Source organism: Erpetoichthys calabaricus, chromosome 11 (genome assembly GCF_900747795.2).
Source record: "Erpetoichthys calabaricus chromosome 11, fErpCal1.3, whole genome shotgun sequence".
Lineage (NCBI taxonomy): Eukaryota > Metazoa > Chordata > Cladistia > Polypteriformes > Polypteridae > Erpetoichthys > Erpetoichthys calabaricus.
Genome location: NC_041404.2, coordinates 123,347,880 through 123,365,975, shown reverse-complemented (window position 1 = coordinate 123,365,975; position 18,096 = coordinate 123,347,880). Strand labels below are relative to the sequence as shown.

The 18,096-nt window shown below is 39.1% G+C and overlaps 1 protein-coding gene across 1 annotated transcript in view; it reads left to right on the top strand.

Moving 5' to 3' along the window:
* Positions 1-18,096, top strand: part of LOC127529531 (trinucleotide repeat-containing gene 6A protein-like) — a 46,954-nt gene that overhangs the window by 15,238 nt on the left and 13,620 nt on the right. Inside the window, exons 5-7 of the mRNA XM_051933328.1 lie at positions 12,509-12,820; positions 13,468-13,515; positions 15,003-18,023. Of these exons, the coding sequence (XP_051789288.1) occupies positions 12,509-12,820; positions 13,468-13,515; positions 15,003-18,023 (3,381 nt within the window). The remainder of the gene's footprint in view (positions 1-12,508; positions 12,821-13,467; positions 13,516-15,002; positions 18,024-18,096) is intronic.

Genomic DNA, 18,096 nt, shown 5'->3' with positions numbered 1-18,096 from the left:
AGCAGACAAACTACTGCTTGTTAGAAATCCCAATCCCCCATTGCATTGGTCAAGGTAGAACATTTCTTGTTTCGGTGGGAATTTCAGTATTTTTTATTTAAATCTGAATCGCATATGTTTTTTTTTATTTTGGTTGGTCGAATATGGCTTTTGCCAAAAATACATTTTCACACTGAGTACCTGCAGTATGAATTAAACTGTTGGACATAAGTTATTCCATTTGGGTATCACAATGATGTTTCATGATACCAAACAGCTACCCTGAACAGTTTTGTGGATGTCCAGCTCATCGTGTCTTAAGTCCATTTATATTCATTTGCTTATTATGAACCAGGCTTACTTCAGTTGTCAGGATTTGTTAATCTCAATACTTTCAAATATTTATTTGAGCAACCCATGTGATTCATCACAGTCCAGTTATTGTTTCTTTTCTGTCAACATATTATGGTTTAAAAATAGTTATATTAGCTTCCAGGGTACTTTAAGTCAGACATTGCACCAATGTTTTCTTGTCATTATAAGCAGAATTTTGTTGTCTCTGAATAGCTGTGAACGGGAATTCAAGCCCATGTTTTAGAAATATGATGTCCTTCTCAGTTCACAATGTGCTGAAGTGTCACTTTAATAATATATTTTAGTGTTATAGTGCTTTTCCTAGTTTGTCACCTTTGCAGTATACTCTTTATTTAGGCTAGAAGTACTTTTTATCTTTGTGAAAAGCTGTGACACCTGAAAAGAAAATGCAGTCAAGATTACAAGTCTTGTTAGTGTAGTCACACAAACTTATTCCACACTCTTTTATAGTGTGTGGGAGAGTGTTTCTGAATGAGCCTAATGGCAGATTTGCTTTTGCTGAGCAACCTTCCCAAGTGCTTGTAACCATGGATACCTTTTGGAAGCATACAAACCACCACCACCATCGTTGCTAAGTGATGCAACCAACTTGCAATTCAAACCACATAAATAATGCTTATTGAGCCTGTTTGGTTTTGCTGTCCTTTTCCAGTGTTTGATAGGTTTTATGAACTAATCCTTGTCTCAAGGTCCATATCAGGAACAGAGTTTTCCTCTTGCGCTGTAGTTGTACTTCATAGATATTGGTCCTTTTAGCAAGTCTGTAGAGGCATCTTTTGTACTGCCATTCTTAACACTGATGGCAGTCCTTACTTTGCAGTGTGACAGAAAATAAATTAGTTCTGCATTCTTGAGTGTTACTTTAAGTGACTTAAAGTGCTCTGTTCATACTTAAATTTTACAAATCTTGCATGTTTCTTTTCAAGGTGCAGTAGAGTTTTATTCCCTCTATTTGTTTCTAACGTGCTTTAACTCATCTTTTTTTTCCTTTGACCCTTTTCTTAGAAAGTTCCTCAATTAGCAAGTTAGTTATGGGCAGAGTGATGAAAATGATCAAAGTGGATGGAGCGTGTCCTCAGAAAACCTTCAGTACTTTTTAGTCTTACTAGGGGGCTTCGCCCCCTGCTCGCTTCGCTCTCCAACCCTCATGTTTGGTTTTCCAGATGCACACTTTTAAGACTTTTTTTTCTTTGAATTGTTGCAATTTCATTAGTTTCACTTTTATTTCAGAACTTCTTTAAAAACAATATTTGTAATCTTTAGAGTGCCAAAATGCTGAATCTTTTAAATGAGATCCGTGAGACATGTGTTTAATGACTTTGTACCATAATTCAGGATAGGTTTCTCTGTTTGGAATTTCAGCACAGACAAAACGATCTACATCATCAGCAGTTAATAATTTTTTTTGCAAAGTAACCAATAAATGCATGTGAGGTAAACCCCGTTTTTGAAATCATCTGACTTAAACTTCAAGACCTTACAATATTTACATACTTCAGACATACCACCTATGTCCATATATTCAATCTCTGTTCGCCTTTTCGTTATTTCTCCGAATAATAATTTGTTTGTTTGCGCTAATGTGATGTTTACTTTGTTTTGACACTTTCGTTTTTTTCTGCTTTCATATTCTGTATCTTGCTTTGTATGTGTTTCACGCCTACTTTTTTTTTTTTTGAGTCTTTTGAATTCCACTGTTTTCAATATCTTTAGCCTGCCTGCATAGTAAAGTTTTACTTGAACAATCAAGAAAAAGAATGATGACTTCGTAACCCCAAACACAACCTTCTAGTACCCTCTCCAACCCCCTCTTCCCATCCTGGGACCCCCCCCCCCTTTACCGCATCAATCAATACCCCGCTGTCAGTCTTCCATGCCGTACTCCGCCCTCCCTCAATCGAACCTAACAGTCAGTCCAAAAAAAAAAAAGGCTTCAACCTGGAAGGTACGCTACAATACTTTCAACTTTTCCTGCTTTCATATTCTTTACCTCTCTCTGCATGTGTATCGTGCCATCGTTTTTTTTGAGCCTTTCGAATTCCACTGCTTTCATAATCTCTAACCTGCTCTGCATGTGTATAGCGCCAACGTTTTTGAACGTCTTCATGAAGTTATACTTTGTCTTTTAATTCTGAGCCCAATTGGATGTGCTTTTTTTTTTTTTTTTTGTCGGTTCCACTTGTTCCAGACTGATTATTACTTTCCTTATTTTCTGAATTTGTACCTAGATTATTTTTTCTTTTTTGCATTTTTTTCTCTCCAACGCTTTTGAATCTCTTTTCTCCGCGCTGCTGTTTCTTCTTCGCTTAGTTGTAGACATTTCATCTATAACATATTGTTCTTATACGCTTTATATCCACTGAGAGCCCTGGATCTGTATGTGCTCAAAGCCTTGACACGACTGAGTGTTTTGCTGCCGTGGTCTTATTTGATATTGGTTGTAAGTAGGGCGTGTCTTGCAAGACTCTCGTGTCCTACGTCCCCGCGTGACGGTCCTGGGTCAATCTTTTGGCACAAAGTCTCATGTTTAAGGTCCTCGCAAGACGCTCTGTGGCCAATTTCTTTTCTTAAGTGTCTTCCGTGATCTTCACGTGAAGATCACGTCTCGTCTCCCTAGTCATTCTCTCCCCGGATTTTTTTTTTTTTTTTTATAATAAGAGAGATAACAAGTGGTGGATTTGGAAAGATGTTCCTTCAGGAGTTTTACATGTGTGCTATCATTTTAGAAAGCAAGACTGTAAAGAAAAAATGCGAATATACAAGCGTTTGAGGTAGGTTTGATGTCTGCAGCATACAAGAACCTAAAACATTGGCTTTCAGAAAAATGCACTTTTAAAGTAAGCATTTCTGTAAAATAAGTCTGTCTTTAGCATACTAGAATATATTCTTGAAATGCTCAAAATAACAGCATAATGCTAAATTAGAGCTGACTTTCACACAAAGGCAGAACTGGTTCCAAGGATGTATACAGCATAAAGCAATTATTGATCACTGCACATTGTCAGTGCAGTTTTTCCATTTAAAAGTGAACATAGAAATATAGAATTCATTCAGATCTAATGATCACATCCAAGACTGTCTGCAATATGGGTTGAAATGTTTGTTTTGTTGCATACATAGATAGGCTAAGCTTTAGTTACACTTACTACATTGTGTAATAATACAAAAGAATGACTAGTTTGCACTGCTGTATGATTACCACTTGTGGAGTGTAAGGCTGTAGTTATTATACAAACCAACACATTTTCACTGGGAAAGTCCAGATCAGAGATGCTCAAAGAGAGCTTTTTTCCCCCCACCGTACATACTGTAGGCATGTTGCATAAGGAAAATTATAGAATTACATGAGGCCCTATTGTTAACTCCCTAACATTGTTAGTTATTTAGTTGTTCAGTACTATCGCATATTTAAAATTATATTAATGATTTTTGATGTTTATATACTGCCCTGTAGGGGTGGGCGGTATGACCAAAATTCTATATCACGGTATTTTTCTAAATTATCCCGGTTTCACGGTATTCAACAGTATTTTTTTCCCATGCATGAGTGGATGTTAACCACATTTTCCACAGCAGTTACTGGCTAAGAATAACCTATTCCACTGTCAAGTGCATTGTGCATTGTACAAAAAAAACATTTTAATGAGCGCACAAGTATTAGTACAGGTTTGCATGGCCCCATAAAGTGATAGTTTTCAAGGGGGTGGCACTAATGAAGAGAAGGAATCACATTGCATGACAGATGCAGTCAAAATATAGAACCTTTTTATTGAACAAATTTTGCAAAAACTTAAACTATAATTTTGACAACATATTTTCAACCATCCAAAGAGGCATTTAGACTTAGTAAAATATCCAGAAGTGCTTGTCAAAAGTTGTATTGCACTGAACATGTCTTAGAAAAGGAATAAATAGTAAATATTTTTTGTAAAACTACACTTTCTGTTAATGTTAACCATCTCTGTCCACTGACATGTTAAAGTGACTTTTTAAACAACTTTACCATCATTAAACTGCATAATATTTAAACTAATAAATAATAACAATAAAATAAATAATAGTGTTATTACTGATAGTTGCACTATTACTTCAAGGCTTCAAGTCCAGGTGCATTACACAGTATTCACCAAATTAAAATAAAATAAAATAAAAAGTGCAATCTTGGTGATGACATCTTTACCAACTGAACCATCATTTAGGCAAACTGCATTAATATGGACCTTGCTTCAAGCTAAGCTATATGCATAAATAATAAAACTAAAACTTGCATTTATAATGCTATTTGTGGTATAGCGCTACAGAATCGTATTAGGTCCATGGTGAAGAAAAAAAATACGGACACAGGGAAGAAAAAATCAAACTATATGTCGAGAATAAAGTCGACATTTCCACTTTACTCTCATAGTTTACTTTATAATTAAAGTAGAATGTCATAAACTAAACTTCATCCTAAAATCATTGTTTAATTTACTAGATTTTCTCAAACCCCGTCATAAGTTAATATAGCACATTAAATGCTTTGTATTAAGTGTTCCCCGACCCAGTTGTTAATCACTACGCTTCTTAAACTGACTTCTCCCACACTAAGAGGAGATAGCGATCACCACACAGAATCCATTCACTTCATGATATTCCTGCTCTCTGAAAATTTAGAATGCTAAGATAAATACTTGATATCATTTTCATGGTGAAATGCATTAAAGCAGGTATTAAACATGCACGGTAGTGAGGCGGTAGTGCTGCTCCCTTGCAGTGAGGGGTCCCCAGGTGTATGTTCAGTGTAGAGAACTTTATGGCAGGTGTGACGAGGCTCCAAAAAACTGGATGTATGAATGGGTATCGCACAGGTTTAACTTAAATATTGTGTAAATGTTGGGTTTGTGATCTGGTGGTCGGAAACACTAACACAGAATTCAATGGATGTTCTTCTGAGCAGGCTTTCTTTATTCCACGCGTGCTGTCTCTATCTGATGTACCAAAACCCCAATTCCTATCTTTCATTTTTCTTTCTCCAAATAACCAATCACCACACAATAAACGTCTTTGTGAAATTAAAACTAGTTATAAACTTAGCCCACGGAGTGTTCAGAACTTTAAAAATATCTTCGTTATACATGTTTAATTATGCCATCTATTCAGGGTGGCGCCCATCCCTGAATGAGTCGCCAGCACATCGCAGGGTGAATACGAGCAAAACATACATTAGCAGGGTCAATATAGCATAACAACACCCCACATTCTACGTGACTTTGAAAGGAAAGTGAAGTAAACCCACCAGAAAAACATGCAAATGCAAGTCAGGGTACACCCGAGACACCCTTGCTGCAAGGCAGCAGTGCAACCTCCACGCCGCGGTGCCCCCACATGATTAATACATTCTTTAATGCATTTCACCATGAAAATTATATCAAGTATTTATCTTAGCATTCTAAATGTTCAAAGAGCAAGAATATCATGAAGTGAATGTATTCTGTGTGGCGATCGCTGCCGGGGCCACCTCTTAGTGCAAGAGGAAGTCAGTTTAAGAAGCTCGGGGAACACTTAACACAAAGCATTTAATGTGCTGTATAACTTATGACGGGGTTTGAGAAAATCCAGTAAATTAAATATACATTTTACGATGAAGTTTAGTTTACGATGTTCTACTTTAATGACAAAGTACGAGAATAAAGTCAACATGTCGACTTTAATGTTGATATAAATGGCGAGAATAAAGTAGAAATGTTGAGAATAAAATCAACATGTCGACTTTATTCTCGTCATAAGCGTTGAGATTAAAGTCAACATGTCGTCACACTATTACACAGTACCCAGGTACATTACACTGTATTGAAAACAAATAAAACAAGTACAACTTGGCTTGCTGTATTATCCAGTAGTATAGAAACAGTACTCACACATTTGAACATAATGGTCCACATCTGACCTTTTTAAAACCAAAGTATCTCCAGACAACGGACGTGACTCCTTTTTTTTGGCAAAAGTTCTTCTGTGTCATCATGTTCAACTTTATCGTCAGCTACAGCTTCAGTTTCAGAATGTTCTCTGTCCATTTTCACCGCACAATACCTACACTACCACACCTATTTAGCGGTGTAGTCAGTGAAAAAGAGCCCCCGTGCAACACCTCTGTGTTTAGCGGTGTAGCAGTGAAAAAGGTCCCCACTTGAACAGTTTCCAGCTGCGCCACGTTCCGAATGTCATTTAGGCCATTTAAACCGGTGTTGTGGTATAAGAAAAATCCATATCATAACAAAAATAAAAAACGTTTTTTGGTATGAACCGGTATACCGCCCAGAACTAGTGCCCTGCATAATGTTTGGGACAAAGACACATTAGTGTACTAACAAAATGAGTAATTTTGGCAATGATCCACACGTTCTGTTTCCAGATCAAATCTTATTTGTCACATACAAATTATAGATACAGTATAATCTGTAGTGAAATGCTTAACTGCTCAACTCCAATGACTGTGCCTTTTAAGAAGGAGAATAAAACCACAACAATAATGCATGACGTTATAGTGCTATATGTTTGGGACAAAGACACCATTTTCCTTTAATTTACCCCTCGACTCCATAGTTTAATCACATCTGAATTTGATTTGTAATTTTAAAGTGCACATTGCATATGCATACATTTCACCCACACCATGAAGAAATTACAGAACCTTTTCTACATGGTCTCCCCATTTCAGGATGTCAATGTTTGGGATATAGCAAGGGTAAGTATATTAAAGGAGTCATATTTGTACTTTGGCGCATATCCCATGCCTGCAATGACTGTTTGAAGTCTTCAGTTCACCAGGTACTAAGAATCTTCTATGGTGATGCTCTGCCAAGCCTTGTGGGCTCAGGTCCTTTTAAGGTTTCCCTTCAGCATATGGAAGGCCCATTCAATTGGATTTAAATCGGGTGATTGGCTTGGCCATTCAAGAATTTTCAATTTATTTGCTTTGAATGACACCTGTGTTGCTATGTTGCCACAGTATGTTTGGGATCGTTATCTTGTTGTAGGATGAAGTGCCTTCCAATGAGTTTGGAGGCATTTACTGGAACTTGAGCAGATGTTTCTGTACACAACAGAATTCATTGTATAGCTGGCATCACCTGTTCCATTATCAATGAAGATTAGACTGTCTATCTGTGGCAGCCATACATGCCCAAGCCATAACCCCCCACCCCCCCCCCCCCCCCCCCCCTCCCCCCCCACCCCCAACCGAGCACTGTTTTTTACAAAATAATAATATGCTTTGGATCCTGGACAGTTCGTTTTCATCTCCAGGTACTTTGCTCTTGCCATGTGATACAGGTTCATCTTTGTCTTGTCTGTCCACAAAACATTTTTCTATAATTCTGCAGGCTCTTCTAAGTTCTTTTTTCGCAAACTGTAATTTGGCTGTCTTTTTTTTTTTTTTGCATTGCCACATCTCACAATGCATTTGTTTCTTTGTAGCTGAAATATTGTTCCAAATAAATAAGTATCTGTAGTATAAATGAGACTGAGAGTGCCAAGTCAGAAGTTTTCTTTCTTTAATTCGGTTCGGTTCAAACTTGTTTTTTTTCCTGCAAAGAACAAAAAAATAAATAAATTCTGGGTTTTATTAAATCACTAATGATAGAAATAGATAATTAATAAATAAAATTAAGTTAATAAATTAACTTAATTTCACATAAATTAACTATATAAACTTAAATAAATGAATAAATAAATCTCTTGAGCAGTCTTAAGTAAACAAAAGTAAACCTAAAAATAAAACCCATTTAGAAATAGAAATTGGTGCATTCAGTTAACTGCACATTTTTGTGGAAAATATTTCCATTTAGTTTTTAACTCTTTAATCAGGAACACCATCATGTCCACATTCTCAGGTGAGAGGCTTGCTCTCTGTGCTTTGACAATGTCCCCTGCACTAAAAAAAAACAAACCCTCTCACTGGGAACAGATGTTGCTGGAAAGGGCAGAGATTTAAAACATGGGTCAAGTGCAGTGCCAGCGTGAAGAAACTTGTTGTTGTCCAGTCGTGGTATCTGTTGAAGTCAGATGCAATCAGACTAGCTCAGCTTCATGGATGCCAGGGTTGTGTTTTTCAGCGATATTATCATTGTAAGTGTTGGCAACTGTTTAGTGCGCAACAGAGTTGCCACTGTTTTCAGTGGTTTGAGAGTCTGATCCACATCCTCAGCTATTTTTACATCTTCATTAGTAACAATGTCCTTAATGTTGTTCTTAATATTCCTGTCCGTAAGTGCTGAGAAGACAGCAGCCTACTGTTCAAGGTAGCACTCAAGAATGTCATCGCTTGTGTTTCACCTAGTAGACGCATCCTTCATAAGCTTGTATGAAGGAAGCTGGAGCATGTCTTGTGTTTCCTTTAACACTGCTGCAGTAGTAGTTCAACGATGGAAAAAAGTGACCACTTTTCTCACTTTGTCTAAAAGCCAGGCTATCTGGTTAACACCCATTTCCTTCTGTTATGCCAGGTATGTGCAAAGCATCAAATGTAAAATGTAGCTGCTTCAGCTGCATTTACAATCCTCTTGGCATTGTCCATTGTTACGAGAATGGTAGTTTGGTCTGTCAGTTTTCCAGTCCTGTACAGTTTCCTACAGTATTTCTGTTCAGTGATCACTTGTGTGAATTTCATAGAAAATGTGTGTCCGGAGAATGGGTTTTGCAATTTACCCAGTTGTCAATAATATAGTGTGCCTGGATTTTGATGAAGCTCCCTGTTGCATGGGAGGCCCACCCATCTGTAGTTAAATCAGTGAATTTTGCCTTGCTCAAATTCTCCAGCAGTTAAGCCTTTACTTCATTATAAAGTTTAAGCAACACATTTCGACTTAAGTGCAGTTGGTTCAGCACTTCATATCTGGGCTGCAGCATACTGAGCAAAATTTTTTTTTTTTGGTAACTTCTTTTTTACTTGATTTTTTTATTGGGGAGCACTAACAACTTTTTTTTTTTTTATATAAAGTGCATGATATTTAGACCTTTCACTGGTCATAGGGAAATCTATGCTCTAGTATAGATTTCTGGATAAGCCCTGCTTGTAAAATGTCACAGATTTTGAGGTTTGATTGACATATTTGACAAGGGGGACCGAATTCGGTACAATACCTGTCTTGTTCAACGCACCGTTAGAGAAAAGAGCTCCCTGTACATTCTTTGAATATTTTCATGGTTTTGCTTGAAACAAATTTTGCAATTATGCCCCAAAAGCATTGCTTAAGTCCTTCAGGCTTTAAGCCTAAGCGTGTAGTGATGCAGCTTAGTGAGAAAATAAATGTGTTGGATAAACTTCATGGTAGTGTAATGAAAAGTTCAGATCATCATGACATGAGTGTCTGTAGTGAGTCTGGTGTTATTATTAACAAGTAATTGAATTGACCAGCTGGCTATAGGTTAAACATCAACTCACATGTGCTATGGTCCCTTGCACAGAATGCCTTAAGGATCATTCCGAGTATAAAGCAGGTGTTCCATCTTTCAGAACCACAACACAAGACAATGGACTTTTGAATTGAGGTTTGGGTCTCGGTTTCAGAACCATTACACTCCTCCTTTTAAGTCATTCTTGTGTATGTTCAGACCATTGTGTGTGTGTATGTATGTGTGTATTCATCAGTCTACAGTATTTGTGTATTTTATTTAAAAGAGCTTATGTGAAAAGCCAAATTAACCACTTTGGGGCAAATAAAGTTTTATGTACCAAGAGCCTTGACAAATCCTTGTTGAGTCCTGACAGATGGTAGAACATACCTGGTCTGTTAAAGAGGCTACAGCACTAATCTTAAGCATGCTAATTTATAAACACTTGTGGCAGAGCTCCACAGGTCAGATAGTATGTTATATATAGATGGTACAAAAACTGATACCTGGGTACTAATTCAGTACAAAAGGTCTGAAAATGTAATAGTACTAGCTCTTTTATAGTATGAGTAGTACCAAGAAAGTCAGTGATGTGCTCATGCGTGACTGCAAGTAGGCTAATTATTTCAGAAGACACCATAACACGTGAAAAAATGTGAGTAAAAAACTACATATAAAAATGACACATAATGGGCATGCTACAGCACCGCATCAAAACATGTCAAAAAAACATTCAGCAGAAGTCATATTTGTAAATGCTTTGTGTCCATGCAGGAATGACACTTGTTAATTGTAGGGAGGAAAAAAAAAAAACACATGCACGGATGCTTATGTTAACAGTTTTTTAGCCAATTATGGAATTGGTTCAGAAACAGATTTGTGCATGCTTTGAAAGTGAAATAATGTTACTGTACCTATCAAAAGAGGTATAAATTGTTAAACTTGTATTGTCACACATTTCTAAGGGGAGTTGAAAGTATAACGAGATTAACTGCATTTTATAGTGTCATACGCAGTCTTGATAAACGAATGGAGACTTCCCATTCATTCCCTGATTGTAAATTGCACTTCTACAAATGTCCTTCAGTCCAAGCATCTGGCCAGCTCGCATGCAGTTCAGTGTTGTTGAACGAGGAGGGGGGCTAGCTAACAGGATTGTGGGACGTGGAAACACTGGCAGCACTAACAGTTGCAGCAAGTAAACAGTGAGACAAGACTCAAAATCAAGTGCCTGTCTGTGTTGTCTACACCTGTGATAGCATGAGTTCCCCTATTTGTTAATACCAAAATAAAATTGTGTTTCAGTGCTGAGAAGGTCATGGGTCATCACCCTAATCCGACATTTACTGTGTTAACAGAGGTGCATAATCACTGAAACACGTCCGTTATTTAGGACAAATAAAACTGCATACTTCATTGTTGAATGCAAATCTGCGATCACTGAATTTGTCATTTGTTTGTCTTTGAAGGTAAACTTCCATTCATTAGCATAACCTATAAATAAAAACACATGACATACAATTGAATGGTATAATGAATAATGTAGTACTGCTTCACAGTTATATATTTGAGTACCAGTAATTTTATAATTATGGTTTTATACACAGGTAGGTATAAGCAATAACTACATGTGACCAGTCACTTTAGAAACATCAAAACAAAGATTGTTTAACAGGAGTTCTGAATTAAAGTATTCATCTTTAACTGACAAGTTTGGTTTCACTCAAGCTTTAAAGTTGTATTTAAAAGTGTTTTTAAAAAAAAAAAAAAGAAGGGACCGATTGGGGAAAATTTAAAACATCCTGAGTTTAACATTTTGAATTATTTTTGACTCATCTGTTACATATTACTCTTTTGTGATATATTTTTAAATGGCAAATGATTCAAATGTAAAATCTTACAAATACAAATGTAACAACGTTAAAGGAGTGATTCTCTGACAAACCAGATTTTTAAAACGATGTTACACTTGGTATTTGATTGATGTTTTGACATAGTTGTGCATGGGGCATTTGATAAAGTAAGCTTAGCCTTTTCTTTTAAATGTTTTGGAAGCATTCGCCATTACAAGGATTTGCTTGGAGTTGAATCAGTTTCTAGCTTCTTGAAAGTGTGAGCTAGCTATAGTAAAACAATGATTTGCAGGAGATCCTGGCAGTCTGGGGTCCTCTAAATATATACATTTTGATCATGCTCCTTTGGCAGATACTGCTTGCTTCCTGGTGACCAACACATTTTCTGCTTGACAAAACTGAAGTGGTTAACTTTGTGGTAGTAGACCTGGAGCCCATATGCCATGTACACAAACTTCTACCTGCTTCCATAAATTTTTTTTTACTCCACCCTACCCCAATGTTTAATGGAAGTTAAGCACATTGGCCCCTTCTTATTTGCTGCTTGACGTTCTCCACTGAGCTGTGAAATTGAACAGAATTAGGTCGCGACTGTGAAGGGCTGAGGGGGGTTGGGGGTGCTGCATACAGGCACCTTGAAAAAAAAAATGCATGTTTTCTGTGTCCTTGAACATGATGCCACTGCTTTTGTGGACTAGGCCATTTTAGAATGAAACAGAATAACATTAAACTCAACTGCATTTGTTTCAAGGATATCTAATTGTACCTGATGGATAGAGAATGAAGTTTCCTTGTTGGCTATATAATGTGGTAAAACAAATTACTGTTTTTGCATTGGTGTTAAAGTAGTACTTGTGTGAAGCCTAGGGAGATTCTCACTTTTTCTGAAGTACACACCACTTTACTAAATGTATATCTCTTTGCTTCAGTGCCAGAACCAACAAAGCCCAGTTCAAGCCAGCCGCCTCCTGCCAATTGTATCAGCAGCACTTCTCCTGTTACCAGCAACATCAGCAATGCCAAGCGAGTCTCAGCCAGCAATCAGCAACAAGCCTCACCTCGATACCCACCTCGAGAAGTCCCACCACGCTTTCGGAACCACGAGCAGAAGCAACTGCTGAAACGTGTTCAGCAACTTCCTGCCCCAGGAGTGGAACTGGGCGGACCAGGGAGTAACGGCGCACCTTCATTACTGTCCGTTAATGACGGACAATTGCTCAAGAGCAACGAAAATTGCGCAGGTAGAGTGACTGCTGCTGGCATACAGTGGGTATGGGGCAAACTATGGTGAAATGCTAGCTGCTTTGTTCTGAATGCTGCTCCTTGGATAGCAGGTATTGGGCGTCTAGGTAGTTGATTTTTCTCACACTGATTGCAGTTCTTTGTTAGACTTCCCTTTTTTTCTTTCTGTTGTGATATGGTGATAATCCTTTTCAAAATTTTGGATGAACAGTTTTAATACTCCAAGCCCATTTCATTAAAATGTGAACATTTTAAATGCGATTTGGTTCTTTAATCATTTTAAAGGGGGAATGGCATTGCTTGTGGTGAAATTTGTCACATCTGAAACCTGTGTTTGTTTCCTTCTGGTTGCACATAGGTTTAAGCAGAATAATTTTAAAAAATAAACTGTCTTGAAATGCTTGTTACATTATTAAGTGTGGTATTGAATGGAAAATGATGGTGAGTTATTTGTTCATAAATCAAGACCTGCCAGTTAATTTAGTTTGAGAGAACACTGATTTTAAATAGCTGCTTTATGTGTATTGATACTTTATAAAGTGCAAAGGCAGATGTTTTTAAGATAGTCCTATATATTTAGAAAAACTAGCCATGAATCTTATAAGTAGTTCAATGAATATCTTCTGACATTATTCCTTTCTCACAGGCATGCCCCCCATTCGGGATTTGGTCAGCCACTCCCCAAACCAGTCAGGTGACTTTTTCCCCTCCACCCTTTGCCATTGTTGTGGCATCTGGAAAGCGTGCATGTGTGTAATTAGTGTTGTTTGCACTTCATTCAGTGGTTTTATGGTGGTCTTAAGGTTATGTGTGTTGGTGTTGCATGCCCCTGAAGATTTTGCTTGCTGTGTGTCCTTGGTCACTCACTATGTAGCATTGCATAGGCTGTAAAGCATTGTCCTCTATCATAATTTAACATAATAGCTTTGATGCAATGTTACCCTCTATATTTGCAATTTCAACAGTTTCTTAATCGTTCTGTATGCTTTGAGAGTCTGTCACAGGAGTGTTTTGCATTGTTGCGCTGCAGCGTAATAATGAGCTCGTAATCAGTTTTAGTTTTACAAGATATGCAAAGTAGAGAAAAGCCAAGCAAAATGACACCTTTTATTGGCTAACTAGAAAGATTACAATATGCAAGCTTTCGAGGCAACTCAGGCCCCTTCTTCAGGCAAGATGTAATACAGAAACTGAAGTTTCCTATGTTTATATACACACTCTAGGACAAGAAACAACATTGGTAAATCTTTAAATGAGAGATTTTGTATGTAAAAAATTAATAGATTCATTCAGGTGAATGAATCTATTAATTTTTTACATACAAAATCTCTCATTTAAAGATTTACCAATGTTGTTTCTTGTCCTAGAGTGTGTATATAAACATAGGAAACTTCAGTTTCTGTATTACATCTTGCCTGAAGAAGGGGCCTGAGTTGCCTCGAAAGCTTGCATATTGTAATCTTTCTAGTTAGCCAATAAAAGGTGTCATTTTGCTTGGCTTTTCTCTACATTCATAATGGCTAACACGGTACAACACCCTAGTACTAAAGATATGCAAAGGAAATTTCTCAATGCATTTTACTTCTTTGGTTTACACTTGGTCTCTAACATACAGATAAGTTATTTTGGCAGTTCTTTCAGAGAAACCCATATAATGGGCATTGTGACAAAATCAACTACTGTCCTCTCTAATCCAGAGTTTGTTTTTTTTTTTGTTTTTTTTTTAAATAAATCAGTATTTGAGTGATGGTGGTGGTAGGATAAAAATGAGAGGCACCTTTTAGATACAGGAGCAAAATGATGTGGCAGAAGTCTTCCTGAGCATGCTCGACCAGCAGTGAAGGCCAAGGAAAAGTGATGGAATATATTGCTAGTGCAGATCTTTCAGGGAAGGAGTTCACATTCAAATTCCTTTTTAAACAACAAGGTACCAAGTGTAAGCTGTTTCTGTGGGTCTGTGATTACAGTTTAGCTGATGCTGACAAAGAATTTGCAAGAGTTTTATAATGGCTTGCATGTCCTTTTTGCATCCTTCAAGTAGTTGTCTTGGGCTTAGATATAGCCAGGCTCAATGATGTAGTCCTAAGAGTTGCCTTTAGCCTTCCCTTCTCTGTTTTGTTACTATCTTTTAAGTGATAAGTAAGAACTGACTTTTTTTTCCTTTATAAACTACTTTTTCAGATTTGAATCACTCTGGACTCGGGTCACATTATGAAAATTCTCACTGGGTACCTGGCTCAGCTGGCAGCGATTCTAGCACCACTTGGGACAGAGTTATTGTAGACGGGTGTGATAAGGAAGCTTGGCCGTCAATCACAGGCAGCGACCCAGAGTTGGCTTCAGAATGTATAGATGCTGACTCTACTTCGAGCTCTGGGTCTGAGAAGAACCTCAGTATAATGGCTTCAGCGAGTTCTGCTGGTATCCATGAGAGCACCAGAAACAGTTCTCAGAGCCAGCAAATGGTTGGGAATGTCAGCAATAATGTCAGTAATGGAAGTATTAATGGGCCTTGGGACCTACCTCATGGCTCAGTGTTAAGCACACATCAAGGTTCTGTGGAAGGTATAAATGGCAAGCTGCATGATAATAGCCACAGTAACATTAACATGTGGAGCAGCCCAAGCTCTGCATCTAGTGGAGGTATAAATCCAAGCACTTTGAACCCAAATGCCAACCATGGTGCCTGGTGTCTATTGGAAGGTAATGGAAATAAAGCGCCGCTGCCTGTGGGAAATGGTAGCAATGGAAGCAATCTACAACGCAGCACTGTGGATCAGCAGAATAGCAACAGTACCAGCATGTGTGTCTCTAGCCGTGGATCCTGGAATAGCCTCCATGAGAGTACAGATTCAGATGTTGGTGGTACCAGGAAGGTTTCATTTAGCGGACAACCTCAAAACCTTAACACTGAAATGAATGGACCAAATAACACTACTAACATGTTGACCTCTAGTTTACCAAACTCTACTGGTTCATTGCAGACAAGTGAACTGCCTAATGTTACAGGGCACCGGGCCTGGCGTATGAGCACAGTCACTTCTCAACTTCAGGCTTCTTCAGTTTCTAATGGCACTTCAGCTTCGCAGCATAGTAGTGACGAGGGAGTTAATAGCGACTCATATGGTACTTCATGGGCCACACCTGGCACTAACTACTCTGGAGACAAATGCCAGGTCCTCAAAGGCCAAGCTATTGGTGACACTGTGAATGCAACTCTAATGCAGACTACGCCGAACAGCTCAGTGGGCCAGGTATCATGCAAGAATAACAATGTAGGTTGTGGCCGTGGAGGATTATCATGGGATCAAGGTACAGCAAACTCCCACAGAGAAGCTTGGGGAACAGGGAATAGCTATGCGCCTAGTGGTAGAGCCTGGGCCAATGGCTCTTTGACCACAGGTAACAATGTGTCTAGTATGGAGTGGAGTGAATTGCCAAATACACAGCATTCCAGTGATAACGACAATAACCGAAAAGGATCAAATGGATGTGGTCAGAGTTCGACACTTTCCCAAATAAGTGAACAGAATGATGTGTGGGTCAAATCTCCATCTACCCCTGTGGAAAGTGAAGAAGGTAGCACAGAAAGCACTGGAAGTCGTAATGAGAAGGCAAGCAGTGATGGACACAGAGCTCGAGACAGAAGGAAAGCTGACCCACAAGGTTTGGTCCAAAACGTTTTGTCCAGAACTGACTTGGATCCTCGTGTCCTTTCCAACATTGGTTGGGGCCAGACCCCAATCAGACAGCATACTGCCTGGGATATTGAAACTTCTAAACACACTGATAAAAAGACTGACAATGGAACAGAAGCCTGGGGTGGCATTGTTTCTCAGACCTGTAACTCAGGAGGGTGGGATAAAGGGCCAAGCCCAAACACAACTAATGCCTCATCATTGCCTGGATGGGGAGACGCCAAAGGCTCTAGCAGCCAAGGGGGATGGGATGACAGTGCTTCTGCTGCTTCAGGAACAGTGAAGAACAATCAAACATGGAACAAGGAGGACAAGTCTTCTACCTGGAATGATGCACAAAAGGTCAAACAGGGATGGTCTGAAGGGCCAAAATCTCACCAGAATTGGGGTCCATCAACTGGCGGTGAAGGGTGGGGTGAGGTATCTTCAACAAACCAGTGGGGAAGTGAGCCAGTAAAATCTGGCTCAGGTGGCTGGGACAGGGACAGTGACAGTGACAGGTCAGTATCTGGATGGAGTGAACCAGGCCGGACAGCATCTTCTGCAAATACATGGGCTAATGGAGGTACAGGAAGTACATCTGGATGGGGAGAGCCTTCAAAGGACAGCACTCCATCTCAGGGTTGGGATAATGCATCAAAGAGTAGCACTCCGTCCCTAGGCTGGGTAGAACAATCAAAGGGTAGCACAACAGCCCAAAACTGGGAGGAGCAGTTAAAGGGAAGTACCCCTTCCCAAGGCTGGGGGGAACCAAAAAAGGGTAGCACCCCTTCTCTAGGTTGGGGGGAACAATCAAAGGGTAGTACACCATCTCAGTCCTGGGACGAAGTAACAAAGGTTAGCTCCCCTCCTCTAGGATGGGGAGAACAATCAAAGGGTAGTGCTTCCACTCAAAGCTGGGGTGAATCATCAAAGATTAACACCCCTTCCCAAAACTGGGTGGAGTCATCTAAAGCCTGCAGTTCAACTTTAGGGTGGGGTGAGCAATCAAAGGGTGGTCCTATGCCTCAAGGATGGGGAGAGCAAGCAAAGAGTGTCACTTCACAGGGCTGGGGAGACCAGTCAAAGGGTGGTAGCTCTGCCCATGGTTGGGGAGACCAGTCAAAGCCAGGTAACTCTTCTGAGTGGAAGAAGCCACAGGAGATTGCTGGTGGCTCAGCATCATGGGGAGGAGATCAACCTTCTCCTGCTAATAACAAACCTTCTGGCTGGCTTGAAGGGCCAATGCCAAGTGCACTGAAAGATGATGAGCCTACAGGCTGGGAAGAGCCTTCTCCAGAGTCCATCAGGCGCAAGATGGAAATTGATGATGGAACTAGTGCTTGGGGAGATCCAAATCAGTATAAATATAAAAATGTAAATATGTGGAACAAGAATACTGTTAATGGTAGCAGTGGATCAGAACAAGAAGCGTCAATGCCTCAGCCACCACAACAGCTGCTACCTCCAGGACCACCACCACCACCAAATGGCCTTCTGAACAAAGAAGGGTCTGGAAATACTGGTAAGTGTATTTATTACTTTTCTCTGCAAACATACCTTATTGATTTGTATCAGCACTTCCACCTAAAATATTT